Raw genomic sequence first — 22287 nt, forward strand, 5'->3', positions numbered from 1 at the left:
TATAGCCGTTCTGTATATGAAGCGTGCATTCCGGCTGGCTGCCCGCTCAGACACCGGGCTGTGGGGTATATACGTGCTAGGTTGTGATGGCGTCACAAAGTCATGTGACCTCTGTGGCAAGCGGAGGATACTTCCAAAAAGTCGCCACGCAGCTCTAACGCAACTCATTTGGAAATGGCCAACCACGCAATTCAATGGCAATTTTTTGTACGAAATGAAATTAAACCGATTCCCCGAGCGCTCCACATGTGCCTTGCGAATTGGATGGTGGCGTGAACTAACTTCGAAAATGATCTGAATGTATGACAGAACATGCATGCTCCATTCCCCTGTTAATAATACAAGAAGACTTGGTTGCAAGGCAGCGAGAGAACATTTTTTTTTCTTTGAGAACGACCTACCCGTTCATTTCTGATGATGACGGTGGTTTTTAATGGCGCAAGGGAATCTCAGGCCAAAGAGTGCCAAACACAAGGTTTACGGTCAACTCATGTTAATAAGATGTGATGGGAGTGAAGTTTTATGAAGTAATAAAATAGTGGTGTATAAGGCCTAAATAATTATTTTCGGTCTATAATGGCCTGTGCATAAATTAAAGTGAGATTGTATACGCTTTAAAAAGCTGGCTAATATGTTTTAGAAACAGTTCTTTCCTGGGAAATTCCCCAGATGTGTTAAAATAAAAAGAAAGCTCAGCCATCATCTCAAGAGAGAGATATGGGCTGAAGCCCACGTGGGGTGGGGTTTGAGAGACTTTGCGTGGGGTGGGGTTTGAGAGAACCTTTTGCGTCCAAGCATTATTCAACAGCTGCATGTTATGGCGGGAAGTTTCCTCATAACCAGGTTGGCAGGTCATGATTACGTCATAAGGTAACCAAATCTAGCTGGCCCACCTGCCCCTCAGGTTGATCCTCTGTTCTTTTTTCGGTAACAACGCCGACCTCGACAACGATTCCAAAGCTGGCTTTTCTGCGACATGGGGCCCTTACGTTATTGTGATAACATAACATGGATAATCACATGGATAACATGGATAAATCACTGCAGGACACATCATTTTTGCTATCAACATTTTTGCTATCGTCAAAGGCGCTCCCCATAGGTATTTTTTTTTATGGCAGTCTGAGCTACTCGATGTTAGCGATGGAAAAACTTGAAAAAGAAAGATTGGGCTACTCATCAGGAGAGTGGACCCTTACCTTCAATATTGTCACTTGAAGGCAAAGCCCAAGGACAACTTGACAGACAGTGATGGCATGATTTAACGTCCTCGGGCCTGCGGCGAGCGCTCCTGCCCACTTCATTGCAAGCTTCGTCTTGTCCGAGGCATGCCACCTGGCCACCGAGGCATCATCCCGATGCTGCTGCGGAAAATGCACATGCTATCGGTATCGCATCTCCTGGGGCAAGCCCTTATATCGAAGTAAGGTGCTCATGGCAAAGCTGAAGCACGCTGATAACACATGCAGCTAAATTAATATCAGCAGTTTACACGCTTCCCCGAGATAACGCCCAGCCGGCTGGTGACTGAACATTACACGCCCATAGGAATGCACAAAAATCTACACCTCCCCCGCTTGCCCCTCAGAACGCATGACAGCAGCCCCTGCTTTCCTATTTATTTTTTACTCCATTTGTCAGTTTGTTCTCTTTTTCTTTTGATCGGCCATCATACAATGTGGCCACTACGGTAACGAGGATCTTGCTGAGACCATTATTGTCAAATTCTTTAAGAAATGTGTCGCGACTAACGAGCTGCAAACTAATTCATTGGTTCAAACACGTTACTCTGACACCGCAGAAGAAGAGGGAGCGGGACTGACGAGTGGAGGCGGGCCTCGACATGACAAGTAGCCTGCTAGAGTATATAAGCGAAGAGAGCAAAGGGGAACCAATGGAATCGTTGGATTCAGAGCGAAACACTACGAGTCTGTAACCAGGTATACTCTTAAGCGACCTTCTAAACTGCTCCGAAAGCTTCGTCACATTCAACGCAGCACAGGCTGGCTACAAGGGTCTGTCAAATAACACAGCATGCAGCATGGAGTGTGAATAGTAGCGTTCAATTTGTCGGCTAGTTGCGCGTGTCAATTTTTCATAAAGAGGGAAAATGGAAGACTGCCCGGGTGTACCTCCCATATACCTTTGTTAAAAGGGGCACCTTTACCGAGAATTAGGCACGAGCACTTGTGGTTTACTTGACTGGCACTACATGACGCATGGCTGTGAACATTAAAAATAGCGTCTTGAAATCACTCGTGATATAAGAAAGAAACAGAGCAGGTACGGAAAAGAACGTCACGCCCTATAGGTTTACAGGAGCTGGAAGGGCACTGTCCCGTATTATTGGCAATAGTGAATACAGTTCCTTTTTGCAAACCCAACTGCAACTGGCCTTTTTCGATTATTTCGGCTTCGTTACGCGTAAGCGGCTAAGGCTATCATGCTGAAGAACTGCGCCAATAATGCTAATATAATGCTAAAGCACTGAAAGCCGAAATACACCAGCCGAGACTGTGCATTGCCCGATGAGACAAGATCTACGAAGGCTCGTCTATGCCGCTAATGGTTAGCTGTATGCAGCCTCACACAAAGATGAGTAGGTTGCTGAACGCGTCTAACCTCCATTGAAATTTGGTCGCCATGTCCGGGATCGAACCCACGTTCTGCGGGTCAGCAGCAGAGTGCCATAACCACTGAGTCACTGTGGCGGCTGTTATTTAACATAGTTTATAATCAAGTATGTTTTATTAACACAAGTTTATAAAAAGCTATCACTATAGTTTAAAATGATAGCTTTCCATAGGTCATAGCGGTAACATGGAAATGCGCTGCCGATGATGTAAACTGTCACTGTCGGAAGTGCTCTTCGGAACCAAATTCCAGCAGTCTGCGACGCACCATGCTAAGCAGTTGCTGGCACCATTTGGAGCATTTAATACAGCATGGCTAGACGTGGAGAACCTCACCACTAATTTTTCCCACTAGGCTAACTATGCGAGCATGCACGGTAAAGACCCGCTCCGAAGGTTACAAAAAGTCTAAGTTTTATGAACTGAAACATGTAAGAAGTTGTTCAGGCTTCTTTCACGAACGAGTGGGAGTCCAAGAACTGAATGCTATGCATCAACCTTCCAAAAAGATGCCACTTCCGGCAGTGCTGTAAAAGTACAAGGCGCGCAGTCTGCTATGCACCTTATGACGCCCTTTCTGCTGGCTAGGAAGCCGGTCTTGATGCCCTCCGGTGACACCCACGTGAGAACTGCGCTGTAGCTGGGCACCCGACCCCGTTGCCTCGGCTCTTTCCTCTGGCCACGGGGTGTCGCTGCAGGACCGCAACAAGTTGATGCGGCAGTGTTAGGAAAACTTGATATACATTTCGAAGAATAAAATCGACATACTTTGGACTGCACCCCTTAACAGATGTTGACAGCTAGAGCACAGCCCTTCACATAAGCATAAGCAATAAGTATATACGGTGAGCGTGGCCCAGCCGCTAGACAAAAACAGATGAGTTGCCAGCTCGCAGGGTTTGTATAGACGGAGTGCTTAGTTGCGTTATAAGTAATCGCTGGTGAGGAGAGCAGATTGAGAAAATGAGAGGCAGATTTTGGGACACTGACTCTCTCACAGGGCGGTGTTGAGAGCCCAGTCTGCCGCACGAATTACACTGCATAAAAGCATGACAGACATATTCCGAGCCAGGCGTAGATGGGCACTCACTACAAGTGAATGGTAGTGCGCTTCAATGCTGTAAAGGTCCTTATGTTTCATGCATATGTTTCATGCATATGTTTATGTTTCATGCATGTTTCATGCAAAGACTGCTTACTACCAAGACTTGACAACAGTTTTCTTCTTTTCTCTTTAGAAAATTTTCAGCTTCATTAGTGCACACATTCACACGGCCACTCTGTGCATGCGCGCCTCTTCTCCGCTGGTCTCCAGCGAGCACAGCGCATACGCCCTTCCCATTCGGCATATCTGGAAGTACGCACATGACACTGCACAAGCGCAGTTGGTGCCCGATGGAAGCCAATTACCTGCGGTGCTAGGTGCACTTAAATATTTTATCTTTATGCAAGAAAGGAATTTCGCCCGCTCCGAGGAATGCGCCACACTTTGTGAAATGGGGGATTTGGATGGCGACATAAAAGAAAGTGGCCGGTTGCAGTGGACAGTGTAGTCGGTTAAGGCTGCTGTAAAATAATCTTTTCAAAATACTGCAGCAAAATCTTGTTGCAGCAAAAAACATTTTTCGCTGATATGCGTTTTATGTTGCTTCTTTTACTGAATTGTCGCTGCAAATTTTGTGTTCGTAGATGAAGCAAGTTGACAAACACAAATTTGGACTCCCTTCGAATTTGTGCTGCTGTTCACAATTCACTGACGTTGGCGCTGCTGTTTGCTTCTGGTTTATTGTACTGAACGTTCCAAAATGACTGAGGCTATGAGGGATGCCGTAGTGGAGGGCTGCGAATAATTTCCACCCCATGGGAGTCGTTAACATGCTCTGACATCGCACAGTACACGGGATTCCAGCATATTGCCTCCACTTAAATCTGACCGCCGCAACCGGAATCGAACCCGCGTTCTATGTCTCAGCAGCCGAGCACCATAGCCACTGAGGTACCACAACCATTACTCAATGTGGATAGGTGGCCGTCCCATTTCATAACACTTGTGAAGTTTCGACATCACGTGCTATGCACTATTCATGGAAGTAATCTCACAGCTGAGGAAGAATACTGGGCTTAATCCAAAGAGGAACGAATGCTCCACCTTCCATTACCTCGAAATCTAAAGATCTGTAGTAATGATGTTTTAGACCATACTGTGAGGCCAAGCTTCAGCCAGCTAACTGACGAGATTCAATTTTTTATGAACTGTCTTCACTAGAAGGACAGGAGAAAGCAAGTTTTCTGGCCCCTAAAGACCCTGCATTGCATCCTACGCCATTCTTAATCTCCTAGTTTAACCCCAAGAATGGCGATCAACAATTTAGTCCTTAGTCCGTTTCACACTAATGCAAAGGTCGAGAAAATACGAGCTCTTTCCAGCACTGCTAATTATCTCCTGCATTGCTTATCAGGCACTTGTGAAAGGCCAGTGGAACATTATTCCAATAAAATGTGTTGTAGGGCTAATTGGCCCGTTGCATTCTCAGATCTTTGAGTGGCCAAAAAGAGGACATGTAAAGCTCAGAATGAAAGATAACTCTGGCACGTTCCTACAGACGTTGTCTCTCGTGTACCTATTCTTGACATGCAGGGAAAAACATCGGAAATACTGTGTTGCCTTAACTGACCCTCAGACCCTCACTTCTAAGGAAAAAAGCGATCGCCGCGAATTTTCGAAAGATATTTTCCACCTCCTGTATATATGCCTCACCTCTGCCTTGCTTTCTTTCATTATCTCTGCAACTTTTCCGTTTGTACCCTTACTCTCCTCCTCCTCCCCCTTTCCAATTTCTCATTATCTTCTGAATCGCGAATGTTAAATTGCGACAAGGATGGCGCCGAAGAAAAAGAGTTGTTTATGGGGGTACAACGTCCCAAGGCGACTCAGGCTATGTTGGACGCTGTAGTGAAGGGCTTTGAAAATTTCAACTGCTTGGACTTATTTAACGTGCACTGACATCGCACAGTACATGAGGCTCTAGAACTACGCCTCCATCGAAACTCAACTGCCGCAGCCAGGATCAAACCCGCGTCTTCCGGGTCAGCAGCCGAGTGCCCTATCCACTGAGCCACCACAGTGGCTCTAATAAAAAATGGCTTACCAGACTCGGACAGCGAGATTCCATCGCTGCAAAGGACGTCTCCACATCCAGAACGCCGCAGCTGCCTGCAAAGGCGGTGTATATGAGCATAAATGCATACACATCGCCACTATTCCGACTGTCTCTTCACCACAAGTGACCACTGCAGGCTTGTTCTTGTGGATGTGGATGAAATAATGTAACCAGCAACAAAAACAGGGATACAAGAAGCAGCAGCAGACAAGATAGAGCTGAACATATGCTTTACTATAAGATATAACAAAAAATGCGGTGGGAGGTTTAACGCAGTTAAAAAGAGCAGATGTGCATGTGTTTAGCCTGGTTGGCTCATGGTTTTGCTTTTCTCGGTCGTCGGCACGTCTGGCGACAATGTTACTTTCATAGTAGTGAAGGGTGGCTTATTAGGACATGGGGTGTGCGGGCAACGGAGACACTTGCACAAGTAAGCGATGAAGCAGCCGGGCAAAAGACAAGGTCACAAAAATTAGTTGTCCAGCACGAACGTCAGCCAGCCACCTCAAGAGCTGTGCCATCGCTGGCGTCAGCGCATTGTCTTTGGTTATAGTAGTATGACGACAACGATGTGCAGTGCACAGAGCCAGATTGTGTACCTTAGTTCCATAGCAGTATTAGTTTATGAAGACAACGATGTCCCATGCATAGCACAAGAGTTGCACTTCAGCAGTAGGCGTGATTAGCACAGTGCTCTCGTGCAGGGGCGAGAAAAGCTGATATGCTCGCGCCGCTGAGGATTCGAATCTAAACCGCGGCAGTATTTTATGTTTGGACAAGGTTACCCTCAAGGTCAAGCTCCACAAACTCTGTGAACCGGTTTGACCTTGTGAAGTAAATGTTTCGCAATAAAATATCAGTTCTGCATCCTGTGTTCCTACTTTACTTATTGGTTACATGTTTCATCTCTAGTTAACTTGTCCGCAATTACTGTACCGTACTATAGTGTTTTATTAGTGTTCCGCCTCAATTTCAGCATGGTTTCCTGAACAGCGACTTTCTACACGTTAAGCAAAGTACTTGTGTTTCGTCTGCTTCATAATGCATACAGCATGGTGAAAGTGGCAGCAGGGACGAGACACCAAACAAGACAGTGATAACGGTTTCACACCTTTGACAAATTGTTTTACGCTGCTGATCATATTCTGCTCTCTCTGTTAAGAGCGTCCAGCCTTTACCGAGTGCTTTGGCACCGCTAGCCGAGCTCCGCGCATTACAATGAGCCGTAGACGAACCGACACCTACAATAATTACACGGGCCTGAGGCAAGCGCGAGGACGACTAATACCGCTGTGACACGGCCATCGGAAAGGTCTTCGAGGGTCAGGATCTTATGTTCAAGGGGGAAGTGCAGCTACACAGTACAAACGCCGAGTCTGATGCTAAGGGTCTCCGCGGCAAAGGCGCCCCTTCGAGACTTTAGGAGCCCAAAAAAGCAAAGAAAAATATGTGCAGCTAACAATGTAGGAAAACATCTTAAAAATATGTAAGGTTTTTCTGGTTTTGCTTTTTGGACAAGCCTTAGCATTTTTTATGCCAATGTTTAAAGACAAAACATTTGCAGCACTAAATGCCCCCTGGTGGTCAAGGCGATACACAAAACCTGCTGCGGCTGCTATTAAAGTAACAGGACTAAAACTTGTGTACTTAAACGAATAAAATGCCCCACTTCCATTGTAAAATACTTTAGCTGCCTAATGCTCAGCAGCAGGTGCTAAGCCTCAAGGACTGTTTCACCTTTGGGCTGCACCGTGTGGCTGCGTTGCTGCTCCTTTGAGCTTTAGCGCTTTTGATGAAAAGAGGTGCGTTTGCTGGAAAGGCCTTCGAGGAGTATCACGCGACAGGGGTATCAGTGCTCCTTACCTGTGAAAGCTCGCAGCCGCGCCTTTGCCCTGCCAGAAGTGAATATCAGGGAGGCGTGATCCACCCACGTGACGACAGCGGTTCACACAAGGCCGGCAAGGAGAGCAGTGCTTGGGTCCTCTACCACCCGGTTATTTCTGGCTGCGGCGAAGGGAAGCAAAAAATTAGGTCGAAGGACAAAATTAAAAGGGCACAAAAAGATTGGTTGCTTTAAACCCCCGGAAGTCATACATCGATTGAGAGAAGGGTTGTGTGAAGCGGTGGAGGACGGCTAAGTGTCGAAGGCGTCCTGTCAAAGAATGGAAGTGGATAAATTGATATATCGAGCCGTTTGAGCAAGCAGACACGTATACTCGTGCAAGGGTCTTCCGAGAGCATCGCTACTTCAAGCACTGTACTTAATACTGCTGTGATCGAATTACAGTCCCACTGCAGCAACCAGTCTATGCGTCAGTGCATGCATGAAGCACAGACTGGAAGAGGAATAAGTAGTTTGGAGTCACTTAAACTTCCACATTTCAGAAAGCGAGCAAAGCGATAATTCCACAATAGATTCCAGTGTACTGTTTTCCATGTTTGTAATTAAGGCTATCGTACGAAGCATCGCTAGACGGAGGCCAAACTCTAGAACGCCACCCACTTTGCTCAATATGGAGCAAAATAAATGTTGCTTTCGCAACGAGAAATCAGTGGGTTAAAAGATACATGTGACTGTCTAAGCCTGATGAGGGAGGGTTAGGGAGATAATCGTCACTATTCAAGACTGTGATTGGTAACGAATTAGCCTGTAGGAACTTTAGCTACATAGACCACTTGTGTTGGGCTATGAGAATAGCTTAGTGGTTAATTGTGCTGGAAACAAGATGGACCATGCAGGAATGTTTATTTCCTAGCTAGTAATAGTAAACTACAAATACCAATGATAAATTCGACAGTGATGGTTCGAGTGACAAGGGAAACCATGCCGTGGTTTTTTAATCTCCCTCGCAAAAAGTACAGAAAGGGAATAGCTTGCGTATCCTGGGCAGTCAGTCCCTTTAGTCACAGTTAGATCCTTAAAATCTTTATGCCGCCAGAAAGGAGCTATGGGTACGAACGGGTCCTTGCAATAAATTTCAGGATTATATCGCTACACTTGCATAAAAAATGGCCGGGGTGCAACGTGTCTTGCACCAGTTATACGAACGAAAGCTCTGTTAAACAGGGTCTCCAGTTTCTCAAATCAAACGTCAAGTAAAAGATAAAGGTCTATGGTCAAGGTTAAAGGTCAAGGTCAGGTACCCAGTGGTCATAGTCATATGATCAAGTGGTCGTACTGCCATAGCTTGGGCCATACCACCCCGCAGTTAAGTTCGGTTTGACCTTGAGAGGCATTGAAGGTCATTGTTGATGTGCCCACTGTCTCAAACCAAATGTTAAAGGGTGAAGGTCAAGGTCGGGTGCCCAAAGACCATAGTCGTGGGATCGCTTGGTCTTACTGCAATAGCTTTAGCCATACCATCACATAGCCAAGTTCGGTTTTTGACCTTCTGAGGCATTGAAGGTCATTCATTGTCTTATCACACCCAAATCATAAGATGTACCCTGAGTACAGCCTGCACACTAAATCGGAAGTTGAACCCTGAGCAGAGCTCTCGCACTAAAATGAAATATTTCTTGTGAGTGAGAGACATGAGTGATTCAATGTTTTTTTCTGCCTTTAGAGCCAACAGCTGCATGCAGGGTGTGCGTCTCTGAGTACTGAGCACCTAAGGGCCACCACGGTGGCTCAGTGGTTATGGCGCTCAGCTGCTGGCCCAAAAGACGCGGATTCAATCCCGGCCGCAGCGGTTGATCTTCAATGGAGGAAAAATTCTAGAGACCCGTGTGCTGTGCAATGTCAGTACACGAAGAACCCCAGGCGGTCGAAATTTCTGGAGCCCTTCATTTCAGCGTCCCTCATAGCCTGGGTAGCTTTGGGACGTTAAAGCCCATAAACCCAAACACCTAAGATGATACTGCAAAATATAAGAATTTAACTTCTCGAAGCGAATACGGGCTATGAGGAATATGGTAGTGGAGATTTCCGGATTGATTTAAGCTAACTGAACGACGCTAATCTGAACCACTGTTTCGCTACGGGTTGCCGGTGGTCAGCAACGGCACCCTAGCAACTGGATCTGCGTGTAGGAACAGTTGGTGAGCTCCGCGCTTCACCACGGCGTAGCTCCGCTGAATCACTTGACTAAGGTAGTAAATAGGCATGTACTAGTTAGTGTTGGTTAATCATGCATGATGATGCGATGGTATAGCAATAAGCATAATTAGTAGCTTATGGGGGTTTAACGTTCCAAAGCGACTAAGCCTATGGATGACTCTTTAGTGAAGGGCTCCGGAAATTTCGACCACCGCAATTAGTAGTAAAAATATAAATGTTCCAATCAAATCCTGAAGAGAAAGAGGAAGTGAAGACTAATTAATTAACGCCTAATTGAAAAGGCGGCAACTTTTGCTGCTCCCACCAGAGGCTGTGTGACATGGGCAGGAATGAAGACACAGTCGCTACCACGAGTTACAATGTTGGCACTTGTCCGGACCGCACCCAATGTTACAGACGCTAAGCCGAGTCTAGTAGCCCGTTACACCAGAACTTGGCTCTCTAACCAGGTTCAACAGCAGTTAAACCATCACTAATTTGTTCGCTTGCTTCCGATTGCATTCATTTCCCATCTGTTCTGAATTGCTAACTTGCTGTCACTTTCTGGTCAGATATGCTGCTATTACAGATATTAGTGCATATTGTTATCAGCAGTGGGTGGAGTGTGAGGTTAACGTCATAAAAACTACTCAAATGGCAGTTATCCCCGGCCAAAACTGCGATGAAACACCAACAGCTTTCACTGGAGTTCAGACTAGCGTCGCCCAACTTTTGAAGAGATAAGTTTCAAGGAGGTTTGGTTCCATGATTTTCGCAGGAGACATTCCAGAAGGACGAACCAAGTTGTTAAGAGAGACATTGTTCGCGCGAACCAGAAAAAAGTGCACTGACTTATCGACATTTCTGATGCTTTGATCGTCATTAAGATCTACAGTAACCCCACGAACTATGAGACACTATGCGCAATGGGCAGACTCTAAACGCGAGAAGCACACCTTAAACCCCATCTCCTTATCTTTGAAACAATTTGGTTCGCAGGAAGACGTTGCTAAATGAGCACATGTTGTGGATAGGTTAGGAACGGAAACGAGTATTTTCTTCCATGCGGGAATGAACAGATTCATTTATTACGGCACCCTGAATTTATACAGACCTCGCTATCAACTCCCCACGTGCATTAAACAACAGATCCGGGAACGTAATGGCATGAGGCTGATTCCCTGTTCGTGGAGTCTGTCTCCTGGGCTGAGGCTGATAGGGGGGCTCCGGTAATAAGGGTATTCTTGAAATGGTCATGCTTCCACAGGCGCGCAAGAATGTGGGATTTCATTACGTGTTTCAAAACTTGGGTCAAGAAAAGAACGGTGGACCTTATGAAGAGGCCAAGCCAGCTCAACAAACTTATCTCAATTGAGGAGAATTTGATAAGAATTGCGCATTGTCAGAGGACAAAAAAGTCGGCAGCGCCGAACAGAAAGGAGAAAAATTTCTGCCCAAGAGGAGAGAGTTCAGTGACAGTTTCCTGAACTCCCATGCTTCAACGGAGTTAGCAATGACCGCCGGAGAAGGTTTGCTTGCAAAGAAGAGACGAATTATGATTTGAAAAGGTGTTGCGAAATTGTTGCTTAATTTTAACTTAAAAAGAACATACTAGCTTATACGTTCACACTGCGCACAAAGCTAGCAGTTCAATAAATTTGCTTTGGGAACAAACTATCACTTAATATGATGAAAAAAAAATTGATTTCTGATGTGTAAAATATCTGACATTGTTTCCCACTGAACTCTTGTGAAAGTTCGTGCAATAAAATATACTATTTTTGTTCATTACTGTATACCCGACGCGTTTGGGATCAATCCTCGACTTTAGAATGCGCAACTGTATCCTAAAACCACTGAGCAACCGCGTGCGGTCCATATTTTATGGTTTATGGGGGGTTCAACATCCCACAGCGACTCGGGCTATGAGTCGCAACTCAGTGACGCCGTAGTGAAGCGCGCCGGAAGTTTCGACCACCTGGGGTTCTTTAATGTGCACTGAGATGCGACAGTGCATGGGCAGAACGGTGCATGGCGTTATGGGTTTACGAGGTTTAATGTCATAAAGAGCGCCAGGCTATCAGATACCGACAGGAGGGCTCCAGTAATTGTGACCACTGGAGTTTTTTTAATGTGTAATAATATCGCACAGTGCATGGGCCTCTAGCATTTCGGCTTCAGAGAAATGCGACCGTAACGGCTGAGATCAAAACGGCGCCTCTTGAATCACCAGCCGAACACTATAACCACTGAACCACTGCGGCTGCTAGAACGGTTGTTCTGCCGCTAACACTGGTGCATTATAAGACCTTTGCTCTTCGGTTTGGTTTATTTTATGGGGTTTAACGTCCCAAAGCGACAAAGGCTTTGAGAGACGCCATAGTGGAGGGCTCCGGCAATCTCGACCACCTGGGGTTCTTTAACGTGCACTGACATCGCACAGTACACAGGCCTCTAGAATTTCTCCTCCAAAGAAATTCAACCGCCGAGTCCGGGATCGAACCCGCGTCTATCGGGTCAGCAGACTTTGCTCTTCATATTTCTTACCAACACAAACCGTGGACCCAATAAACAACCATTACAAAGCTTCTAATGCAAACTGTAGCACTCTGCCGTTGACACCTTCAAATCTAAGGGTGGGGCATGATAGGGGGCTGTACTTTGCTGGCCTTTCAGACTATTGCGATAACACACACATGAGCGTCTTCGTCTTAGGGAAAATATTAAGTTCAGTCTCCTGTGTGCCAGTCTTAAGATTCACTGTTATTTGGAATGGAAATGGATAAGAGGTGGCGTGTTCCTGTGCTGCCATTCATGCCACTGCGGCACAGGAGACAGGAAGAAAAGGGCACGAGTTCACTGCTGCCTTGCCACACCTACCGTGTTCTCTCTGGCCTGCTCCCCGTGGTCGTCGAGAGGAAGCCGACCTTGACGTACTCACGGCTGCATCCAGCTGGAGTTTGCGCACTCTGCTTCCGCACCGAGGATCCCGTCTTGCTCCCGTCGCTGATTCAAGACAAAGTGGCCGCGTTAGACTCGTGTTTCCAGAAAACGCGCTATGTATCTTACGAACACACTCCACCATGATGAAAATTACTCTACTGTCCCTCCAGAGAAAAATTTAGAGACAGTAAGGAGCTAACTCCACATGTCCACTGTGTGCACGTAGCTGGCGACGCCTTCATATATGAGGCTGACGGAAGGCAGAACCAGTCACCTGCAGTGGATACGACATGGTCAATGACCGGTGCAGTAGTCTAAAGTGTTTGAAAGCAAGGGTAGAATAAATTCTTCAATGTACTGTTTATTTAGTGCTGGTGACATTCGACAATTCCTGAAATACCTGAAAAAAATTTCGACCACCAGGGGTTCTTTAATGTGCACTGACAGCCCACAGTATACGGACCTCTAGAATTTCTCCTCAACCGAAATTCCGTCCACAGCGACCGGGATCGAACCCGCGCCTTTCGGGTCAGCAGCCGAGTGCCACAACCACTGAGCAATGGTTTGGTTTATAGGGTTTAACGTCCCCAAGCGACTCAGGCTATGAGGGACACCGTAGTGGTGAGCCACGGACATCGCACAGTACACGGGCCTCTAAAATTTCCCTTCCATTGAAATTCTACCACCGCGACCGGGATCGAACCTGCGTCTTTCGGGTCAGCAGCCAAGTGCCATAACCACTGAGCCACCGCGGTGGCCTCTATTCGTGTTACGGTGTTCATGATGCTCGTCGTAATCGGTCCCACAAAACCAACTGCAAGGCAAGAACCTCTCCCATAACTCGCCTATAGCCTGGTCCAATAGCGCCAATAGTCAGCTGAGCAAACTTCCCTCATTGAATCCTCCCACCGAAATTTCTGCACCCCCTGCTACGCTGGCCTTCCCTTGGAATCAGTCTGCGGTGCTTAATGACCGCCGGTTATCTTGCCTGTGCGTCACATCATTTCTTCTTGATCTCGACTAGGTTGTCAGCAACTCGGCGATCGTGATTGTTGTGGCGGCTGTGTTAGCCACTGCGATGGCAGAAAGTAGGTTCCATTGAGGTTGAACTCCGTTTCACATCTATGAGCTGAGACAGCTGTAAGTTTCGGGACGCTGCGCATCACAGATTAGCAGCCAACCAGCTCTACAGGGTGTAGCAACAGTGCAGTGGGACGTTGATGTCTCAACACACAGGCCTACGTAGAAAATCGGTGGCAGTCCCTCCTCGCCTTTAAAAGGAGAGCCTGGTGTTAAAAAAATTTGTTAGTGTAGTCGTCACAGTTAACTTATCGTCAGGGAACATGTATATTTGTGTTGAAATTCTAAATATGTCACTTAATTTCATGTAAAACAATTCCTTCAGCACTGATGTAATTGTTACGCAACAGGGTGTAGCAATAGTGCAGTGGGACGTTGATGTCTCAACACACGGTCCTACGTACAAAATAGGTGGCAGTCCCTCCTCGCCTTTAAGAGGAGAGCCTGGTGTTAAAAAAATTTGTTAGTGTAGTCGTCACAGTTAACTTATCGTCAGGGAACATGTATATTTGTGTTGAAATTCTAAATATGTCACTTAATTTCATGTAAAACAATTCCTTCAGCACTGATGTAATTGTTACGCAACAGGGTGTAGCAATAGTGCAGTGGGACGTTGATGTCTTAACACACGGTCCGAAGTACAAAATAGGTGGCAGTCCCTCCTCGCCTTTAAGAGGAGAGCCTGGTGTTCAAAAATTTGTTAGTGTAGTCGTCGCAGTTAACTTATCGTCAGGGAACATGTATATTTGTGTTGAAATTCTAAATATGTCACTTAATTTCGTGTAAAACAATTCCTTCAGCACTGATGTAATTGTCACGCAAACTTTTCGTGAGCAGCTTTCAAGAAAATTTTTTCCGCGAAAATTGCTAAAATGTATGTTATGGGCTCTCTTGACGTAAAGGATTGCAATCCTTAGAGATTGAGTTATAGGATTTAGAAGTTGCCCCTTCAGAAATGCGAAGTTTCTATTCCTGTTTCAGAAGTAGCAGCCTCAATACCCTAAAACTTTCAAGTTCTATGACAGGCAGGATGATAATTTCACCCTTATTGCATTTCTTAAAAGAGAATCCAACATACATTTCAGCAAGTTTCCTGCCCACAATTGTCTTCAAAAGGTCTTCATGAAAAACTTGCAGAACAATCACAAAAGTGTTCAAGAAATTGTTTTACATGAAATTAAATGACATATTTAGAGTCGGCACACAAAAATACATGTTCAGTGAAGATTTGATGACTGCAAGTGCATTAATAAAATACTGTTTTCAAGACCAGGCTACCCCCTTAAAAATTTCCCCCGCCTCGTCCTCATGGCTGAGGAAGGCCCGAGCAATGTACAGACTTTGCCAAAAGTAACCAGGCTGCACGTTTTTCTTCTCCGTCGTATATTAAAACTATTATGCCAGCCCTCAAGCTCTAAATCTCTGTATGGTAAGGAGAACCCCTGTTCTCACATTCAAAGAACTTTTTGATCTTTAGGGAAGCCGTGAGTGCCCTGTTATACGAGTTCGAATCAAACCATGCAGCCTGGTTTTTTTTGACAAAGACTGTACATAGATAACTACCACCTTTCAAAAGAAAATGAGTCGAAACATCAGCAGCCATGCAAGGCATCGGGCAGCAAACCAATCTGTGGAAAAGGTATATGTGAATGTGCTAATACAATTAGACACTGCCAGCGAATGTTACCCTCCACAGGAAATGGTATAAAATATCAGTAAGGATAGAAGGTGACAGGCATATAGGCCCTTATGGTGTCACTGCTGTAGCTGTTGATGTCTGGAATAGTCTCTCAAGAGGGCTGGTTTGGGAATAGCTGGAGATCATAGTTTTATGACTCATTTCCGATTTATTACATCGGCTGCTAAGTAACTTAGAGAAAGAGTTCCTGCACACAGGTTGAACTTAAGAGCAGAAAGGTAGCGCAAAACAAAAACAGGCAGTTATTTCAAACATTTCGGAGCAATGGTACGTGCGGGTTAACGCCTCAAAGCAATGCATGAGATATGAGGTTCGCGGTAGTGCAGGGCTTCGGATTAGTTTTGCCTACCTGAGGTTCTTGAGCGAGCACTGCCATGAACACAAAAGGGCAGTTTTGCATTTCGCTTCCATCAAAATGCGGCCACCGAGGCCTGGATTCGATCTAGTGACCTTGTGATCAACCTTGTGATCAGCAGCCGAACAGTAACGACACTGAGCCACCACGGTGGGTCAGCCTGAAAAAGTACCAACAGAAGAATAGGAGTGCATTCGGCAGGTACTCTCAGGTCATGATTACCAACTCACCAGAACGGCTTAACAGGAAGGTGTCAAAATTAAGGATAAGGCCGTGAGCTACGGGGAAGGAAAGGTTAAGACTCATGAAGAGAGCAAAAGTGCTGCAAATGTTTTTCAAGAGAGGTTATTGCAGGGGTCAGCGCGAGAGGTCTTTGCCCTTCAGTGAACTTAGTTGGGCTGCTGATGATTGCAACGGGGCTTAGCTTCTCACCCAAAATACGCAGGTTCGATCCCGGTCACGGCAGTGACATTTTGGGCCGAATCATAGAGGCTCATGTAATGTGCGATTTCAGTGCACGCCAAAGAACCCTAGGTGGTCAGAATTATCCAGAGCACCCTACTACTGCGTCCTTCTTAGCCTGAGTCGGTGTAGGATGTTAACCCCATAAAACCAAATCAAAGAACAGTAGTGACAGCTTAGTTACATTGTACTTTCCATTAGATTGTATTTCCAACAGTTTGAAGGGCCTTAGGCCCCTCGCCTAAACGACAACCAGAACGTCCCCGCTCCTGGCAGCATCTTTGGCCAGTTGGATGACCTTTGAGTCTCCGGATCGGAGCTGAGTAGGAGAGCCTCCCATTGGTCAAGTGACTTTTTCCTTCTAGATGGAAGGGCAAGAAAGAGGGCATTTCCAAAAAATATGATTGAGATCCGCTTTGTCATTACATAGCGGCCACTGATATGAATATTGTCCCGGATAATAGAGACTACACATAACCGGGTTCAGGAAAGAGTATCGAGACTGTGCCAAGAGGTGGCCTGACCTGACACTCCGTCAATGGTACATCAGTTGGGGGGTACTTAGCTCTATTGAGTCTAATTTTGTGTGATCTCTCTGTAACAAACAAGACTATCCCTATCTGCGACGCCATCAGTACGCTCACTGCCCTCGTGCCAGTTCCTGAACTGGTTGATTTCCTGCCAGAGATGCATGTTCAGGTGTCCAGACTATGTGAATTTTGCAATCGCTCGTTGTGGTATTATTTTTTATTTTATCTGCAGATGGTTTTTTATGGTTTATGAGGGTTTAACGGCTCAAAGTGACTCGGGCTATGAGGGACGCCGTGGTGAAGGGCTCCGGAAATTTCGACCACCTGGGGTCTTTAATAGGCACAGACATCGCACAGTACACGAGCCTCTAGAACTTCGCCTCCATCAAAATTTGGCCACCATGGCCGGGATCGAAACAGTGTCTTTTGGGTCAGCAGCCAAGTACCATAACCACTGAGCCACCGCAGAACGAGCATGTTTTGGAGCATAGTCGTCGGTTTAGGTTGCAGTATAATGGGAGTCGAGGTACATAGTTTTATTGTGGATGATCCCTGTGCACAAATGTGTGCAACTTCAAAGGAAGGGCCTGAAGTCGGAAGTCCTGCCTATTCATTTTAGGCCTATCTCTCGTGTGCAGACTTTGGCCATCGCTTAGCAAGAACTAGAAGTAAATGATTGAGCCAGTTAGGTGCACCAAGCCGTCAGAAATTTTTATCACCTCACCCTTTTCCTGCAACCAGTCTGCCGCAGGTAAAGGCTGAAGTGGACTTCGGCGACGTCCTGCGGCACCCACGTGGTAACGGCGCTGTCAGGCGCAGCTGGTGTCATTGCTCTCTGCCTCTGCCCTTAGGATCCGCACGACAAATAGTCTCCGCTCCTTCAGGACAAAGTGGAACCATTAGCGAGGGGGATCGAGCAAAACTGCTTCGTATTCTGAAACATCCAACTGCATAAGCAGTTTGGGCTTATCACGCATCAAGCAATGAATATAAAGCATCCGTTGGGTTAGAGAACAAATAATTATCAATATAACGGCAATGTATATAATGCGAAAGCAAGATAACCGCTGGTCCTTAAGGGTAGCAGAGTGGATTCCAAGACAAGGCAAGCGTAGCAGAGGGCGGCAGGAAGTTAGGTGGGTGGATGAGCTTGCTGGGATGCGGTGGCCGCAACTAGCAAAGGAAAGGGTTAATTGGAGAGACATGGGAGAGGCCTTTGCCCTGCAGTGGGCGTATTCAGGCTGATGATGATGATGGCGGTTACGATGATGAAAACATTGCCATGCATTCAGCCCTAGACACACGAGGGGACCATGACAAAACCTGAAATTGCACTTGATTGTGATAACAAAGTTTGAATAGAAATACAGCTCAATGCTGCATGAACCAGGGTTACGGTTACGGTTCATCATTTATGAAGAATTTTTAATGGGTTTGTCTAGGACAGAGATGAAGCGACGGACTTAGCACTTTAAGCTGGAATGTCGCTACGAAAAAGATACCACGAACATCGTGCCAGTGCAGGGGAAAAATTGCAGAGAAGTGCCGCCTGCTGTATTGAATATATATGAAAGCATTTGCGTTTCAACGTCAGCAACTTTTTTTTGCAAGTCATCATTTGTCCCCGGACACTTATCACACGTGACCACTGAGTGACCTCAGCAACTTCTGGTTGCATGTCACTGTTGTCTAACATCAGTACATATCCCGAACAGACTTCACAGTTGTGCACCACAGCGCCTTTACTTCGTGCCCCTCTCACACGCTTTAACCGGCGACTCTTCGTGGCATATGCGTTGCGTGCCTGCCTTGGTTCCAGCCCCAATTCCGGCGGATTCCTATTATCGAGTGGTTATTTCAGTGCGGACACGCTCTGATGACACACACTGCTGACACACACTGCTGACAGGTCCCGTACATGCCGTTCATAGAACAAGAAATGCCTTCGCATTAATTCCGGCTGTTCCCCCTCCTCCTGTGCATTTTGACAGTCCAATGGGCACGACTGATATGACAGGAAGCGGGGCCGCAGTGCATTAATGGGATAAATTATGCCTGGCACATGTAGTGGAGCCCAACGTGACGACAGTCGGCGGAGGCGCGTAATGCCTTCACAATTGTCTCTTCTAGCAGGGCTGGGGCGCACTTCACGCCATAAGCTTCATTCATGGCAGCTCAGAATATATCGCGGTTGCTCCCAAAATAATTGTATCGCTCCATTGAGTACACGTATCAATACGAATGCGAATGTAATTGGCCTAGAGAGACCACTGGCCAGCGGCCATTTCTACTAGAGCCCTTAATTACACTCAGGAAGTTCGTCCTGTAATTCAAACTCCGCTGCCCAATTGGAGACACGAGGTCAAAAGTGTCACACTGCAAGGAATGGCGTTGCCCTTGCAATCCTGCGGGGTGCTTTACTAACCGTCACTCTCTAGAATCACTGCGAAAGCTGACACTGTTCAGTGTGGAACGCCCATACAGGAAGCGTCGGGCGAGAACTCATGCTTCTGCATGTAAACAACAAGTCAAATACTCACCGTAACAGTTGGCGCTGTGCAGAGTCCATAGGAAAACGTCGATTGCTAGTCGGCTGTGCAACATCCACCCATGGCCGTCTTGGACTGCTGCTCGCTACCCCCATGTAATGCTGCTAGGTGGCACGGCCTGAGCGGTGAAACAATTTTCGAGTGCAATATTAAAACAAGAGCACCGAAAGTTATTCCCACCAAGGGGATATCCCCACCTCTAACCGCCTGGCCCTAAATGTGGAGGTGAACACCGTCTGACGACAGCTGGTCAGTCATTCCTATTAGGTGGGCTCAGTACGAGTCCGTATTCTGTGTACACTAGGCGGACAGAGTACGAGCCCGCATTCGATAAAAGTCCGCTAAGCGGGCAAGTAAGAGTCCGTATTATGTTACTCAGCCCGTAATATGTAAATGTCCACTAAGCGGCGCGAGTTCAAGCCCATATTCTGTAAGCGTCCCGAGCTAGCCTTTTTTACCATGGGAAATCGATCTGCATGCTCCGAGCATTCGTAGAAGCTTCGAATTATTGTGCTGTGTGGCCAATTTTCCTACAAAATTGGAGTAAACGTCCTGGCTCCCGCCTTTTTTGTTTCTAACTAATGAGCAGGAAGAGTCAACCAACGCGTTGAGTGTCTTTCAGCCAGTCGAGTGGCGGCATCGCTTTCGCTTCTCTTTTGTTTTTAGGTTTCTGTGAAGAAACTGTTTCAGTCGCAGACAACAGAGCCACAAATCAGGACGACAGAAATAAAGAGACGCATGGACTCTGCTTACGCAGATCGCTCAGCGTATTACTATGAGTCATTCCACTGAAATCAAAGTGGCAAGCCACCCCGTGACTGGCAGAGAAGCACTCCAATAGGTGGTTGACTCCTCAAAAAACGCTAGCGAGTCTGGACATTTCATCCAATTTAATAGCTAAATAGCCCACACCGCACCATGATTTAATGTTTCTAATTATTGAAGCACCGCACCATGATTTAATGTTTCTAATTAATGAAGAGTGTAGGCCGAGTTGTTGCGGCAAAAAGGCGAGCTCGGAATTCTCTATATTGCATCTTTGAGACTTCTTTCGGCCGAAACTACACTTGCATTTCGATAAAGCTGTAGCGCAGATATGGTCCCTGCAGAAGTAAAAGGAGTGCAGCACAGGAGATTTCTTTCTTTAATAGCGGTGACAGCTTACTATAGTGCGATCTGAGATGGTGGCGGCAACGGTCGCCATCTTTTGAAAGAAGATAACAGGCCAAATCAGACCAACGCTAAACTGGGAATACCCGCCCCCGGTTCGTGGACGCTTACAGAATACGGGCTCGCACTTATCCTTGTTAGAGGACACTTACAGAATAAACCCAATTAATAGAAGTGGGCATATGCAGAATACGGGCTCACACTCAACCCACTTAGCGGACACTTACACAGGCTTCCACTCATCCCAGTTAGTGAGACACTACAGAATAATGGCTCCTACTCATCCTGGTTAGAGGACACAGAATACGGGCTTAAACTTACTTCGCTTAGTAGATACTCGCAGAGTACAGACTCGTACTCATCCCGCTTAGCGGACGCTTATAGAATATGGGCTTTTACTCATCCCGCTTAGCGGACACTTATAGAATACGGGCTCAAACTCAGTCCGCTTAATAGAAGCAGACACAAATACAGGCGCATATTTATCCCGGTTAGTGGACACTTACAGAATACGAGCTTGTACTCATCCCGGTTAGAGGACACTTACAAAATACGGGCTCGAACTCACGCCGCTCAGTGGACACTTACATAATATGGACTCGTACTAAGCCTGCTTGGCAGACACTTAGAGAATGCAGGCTCGTACTCAGTCCCCCTAGTGGACACAAAGAATGGGCTCGTACTCAGCCCACCTAATAGAAGGAGACACTTACAAATACAGGCTCGAACTTATCCCGGTTAGTGGACACTTACAGAATAGGGGCTTGTACTAATCCCGGTTAGACGGCACTTACAGAATACGGGCTTGAATTCACGTCATTTAGTGGACACTTACATAATACAGGCTCGTACTCAGCCCGCTTAGCGGACACTTATAGAATGCAGGCTCGTACTCAGCCCTCTTAGCGGGCACTTACAGTATATAGGCTCGTACTAAGCCTTTTTAGCGGACACAGAATACAGCCCGGTACTCCGCCCGCTTAGTGGACACTTACGGAATGCAGGCTCGTACTCATACGACTTAGTGGCACTTACAGAATACGAGCTGGTACTCATACTGCTTAGTGTACACAAAAATACGGGCTTGGACTTAACCCTCTTAGTAAGCTGGGTCTGAGCACCCATCAAACTAAGTGGACACTTACAGAATACGGGCTGCTACACCACCAGCTTAGTGGACCCTTGCAAAATACGAGCTCGTACTCATCCCACTGAGTGGACACTTGCATAATATGGACTCGTACTCATCCTGCTTAGTGGTCGCTTAGAGAACACGGGCTCGAACTTGTCCTGATTAGCACTTAATACTGGCTTGTACTCACCCCGAAAGTAGACACTTAGAGTGCGGGCTCGTGCTTAGCCCGCTTAGTGGGCACTTACAGAACACGAGCTCGTACTCAGCCCGCTTAGTAGACACTTGTAGAATAAGGGTTCGTGCTCTGCTCGCTTAGTGGACACATACAGAATACGCGCTTGTACTCAGCCTAGAAGTACACAGAGTGTCAGCTCGTACTCAGCCTACTTAATGAGCAATTACAGTATACGGGCTCTTACTCGGCCCGTTTAGTGAGCACATACAGGGTACGGGCTCAACTCCGCTTGCTCAGTGGACACTTACAAAATACGGGCGGGTACTCATCGCACTTAATAGACACCAAGTACGGGT

At 46.5% G+C, this 22287-nt stretch overlaps 1 protein-coding gene across 1 annotated transcript in view; it reads right to left on the minus strand.

The window, feature by feature from the left end:
• The window catches only part of LOC149347960 (uncharacterized), a 46219-nt gene that overhangs the window by 3455 nt on the left and 20477 nt on the right, over positions 1–22287 (minus strand). Inside the window, exons 6-8 of the mRNA XM_089587795.1 lie at positions 5783–5847; positions 3196–3325; positions 1200–1364 (exon numbers count right to left, since the gene is read on the minus strand). Coding sequence (XP_089443921.1) covers positions 1301–1364; positions 3196–3325; positions 5783–5847 — 259 coding nt within the window. The 3' untranslated portion in view covers positions 1200–1300. The remainder of the gene's footprint in view (positions 1–1199; positions 1365–3195; positions 3326–5782; positions 5848–22287) is intronic.

Source organism: Amblyomma mixtum, chromosome 4, assembly GCF_055824585.1.
Source record: "Amblyomma mixtum isolate Tamu chromosome 4, ASM5582458v1, whole genome shotgun sequence".
In the NCBI taxonomy this organism is placed as follows: domain Eukaryota; kingdom Metazoa; phylum Arthropoda; class Arachnida; order Ixodida; family Ixodidae; genus Amblyomma; species Amblyomma mixtum.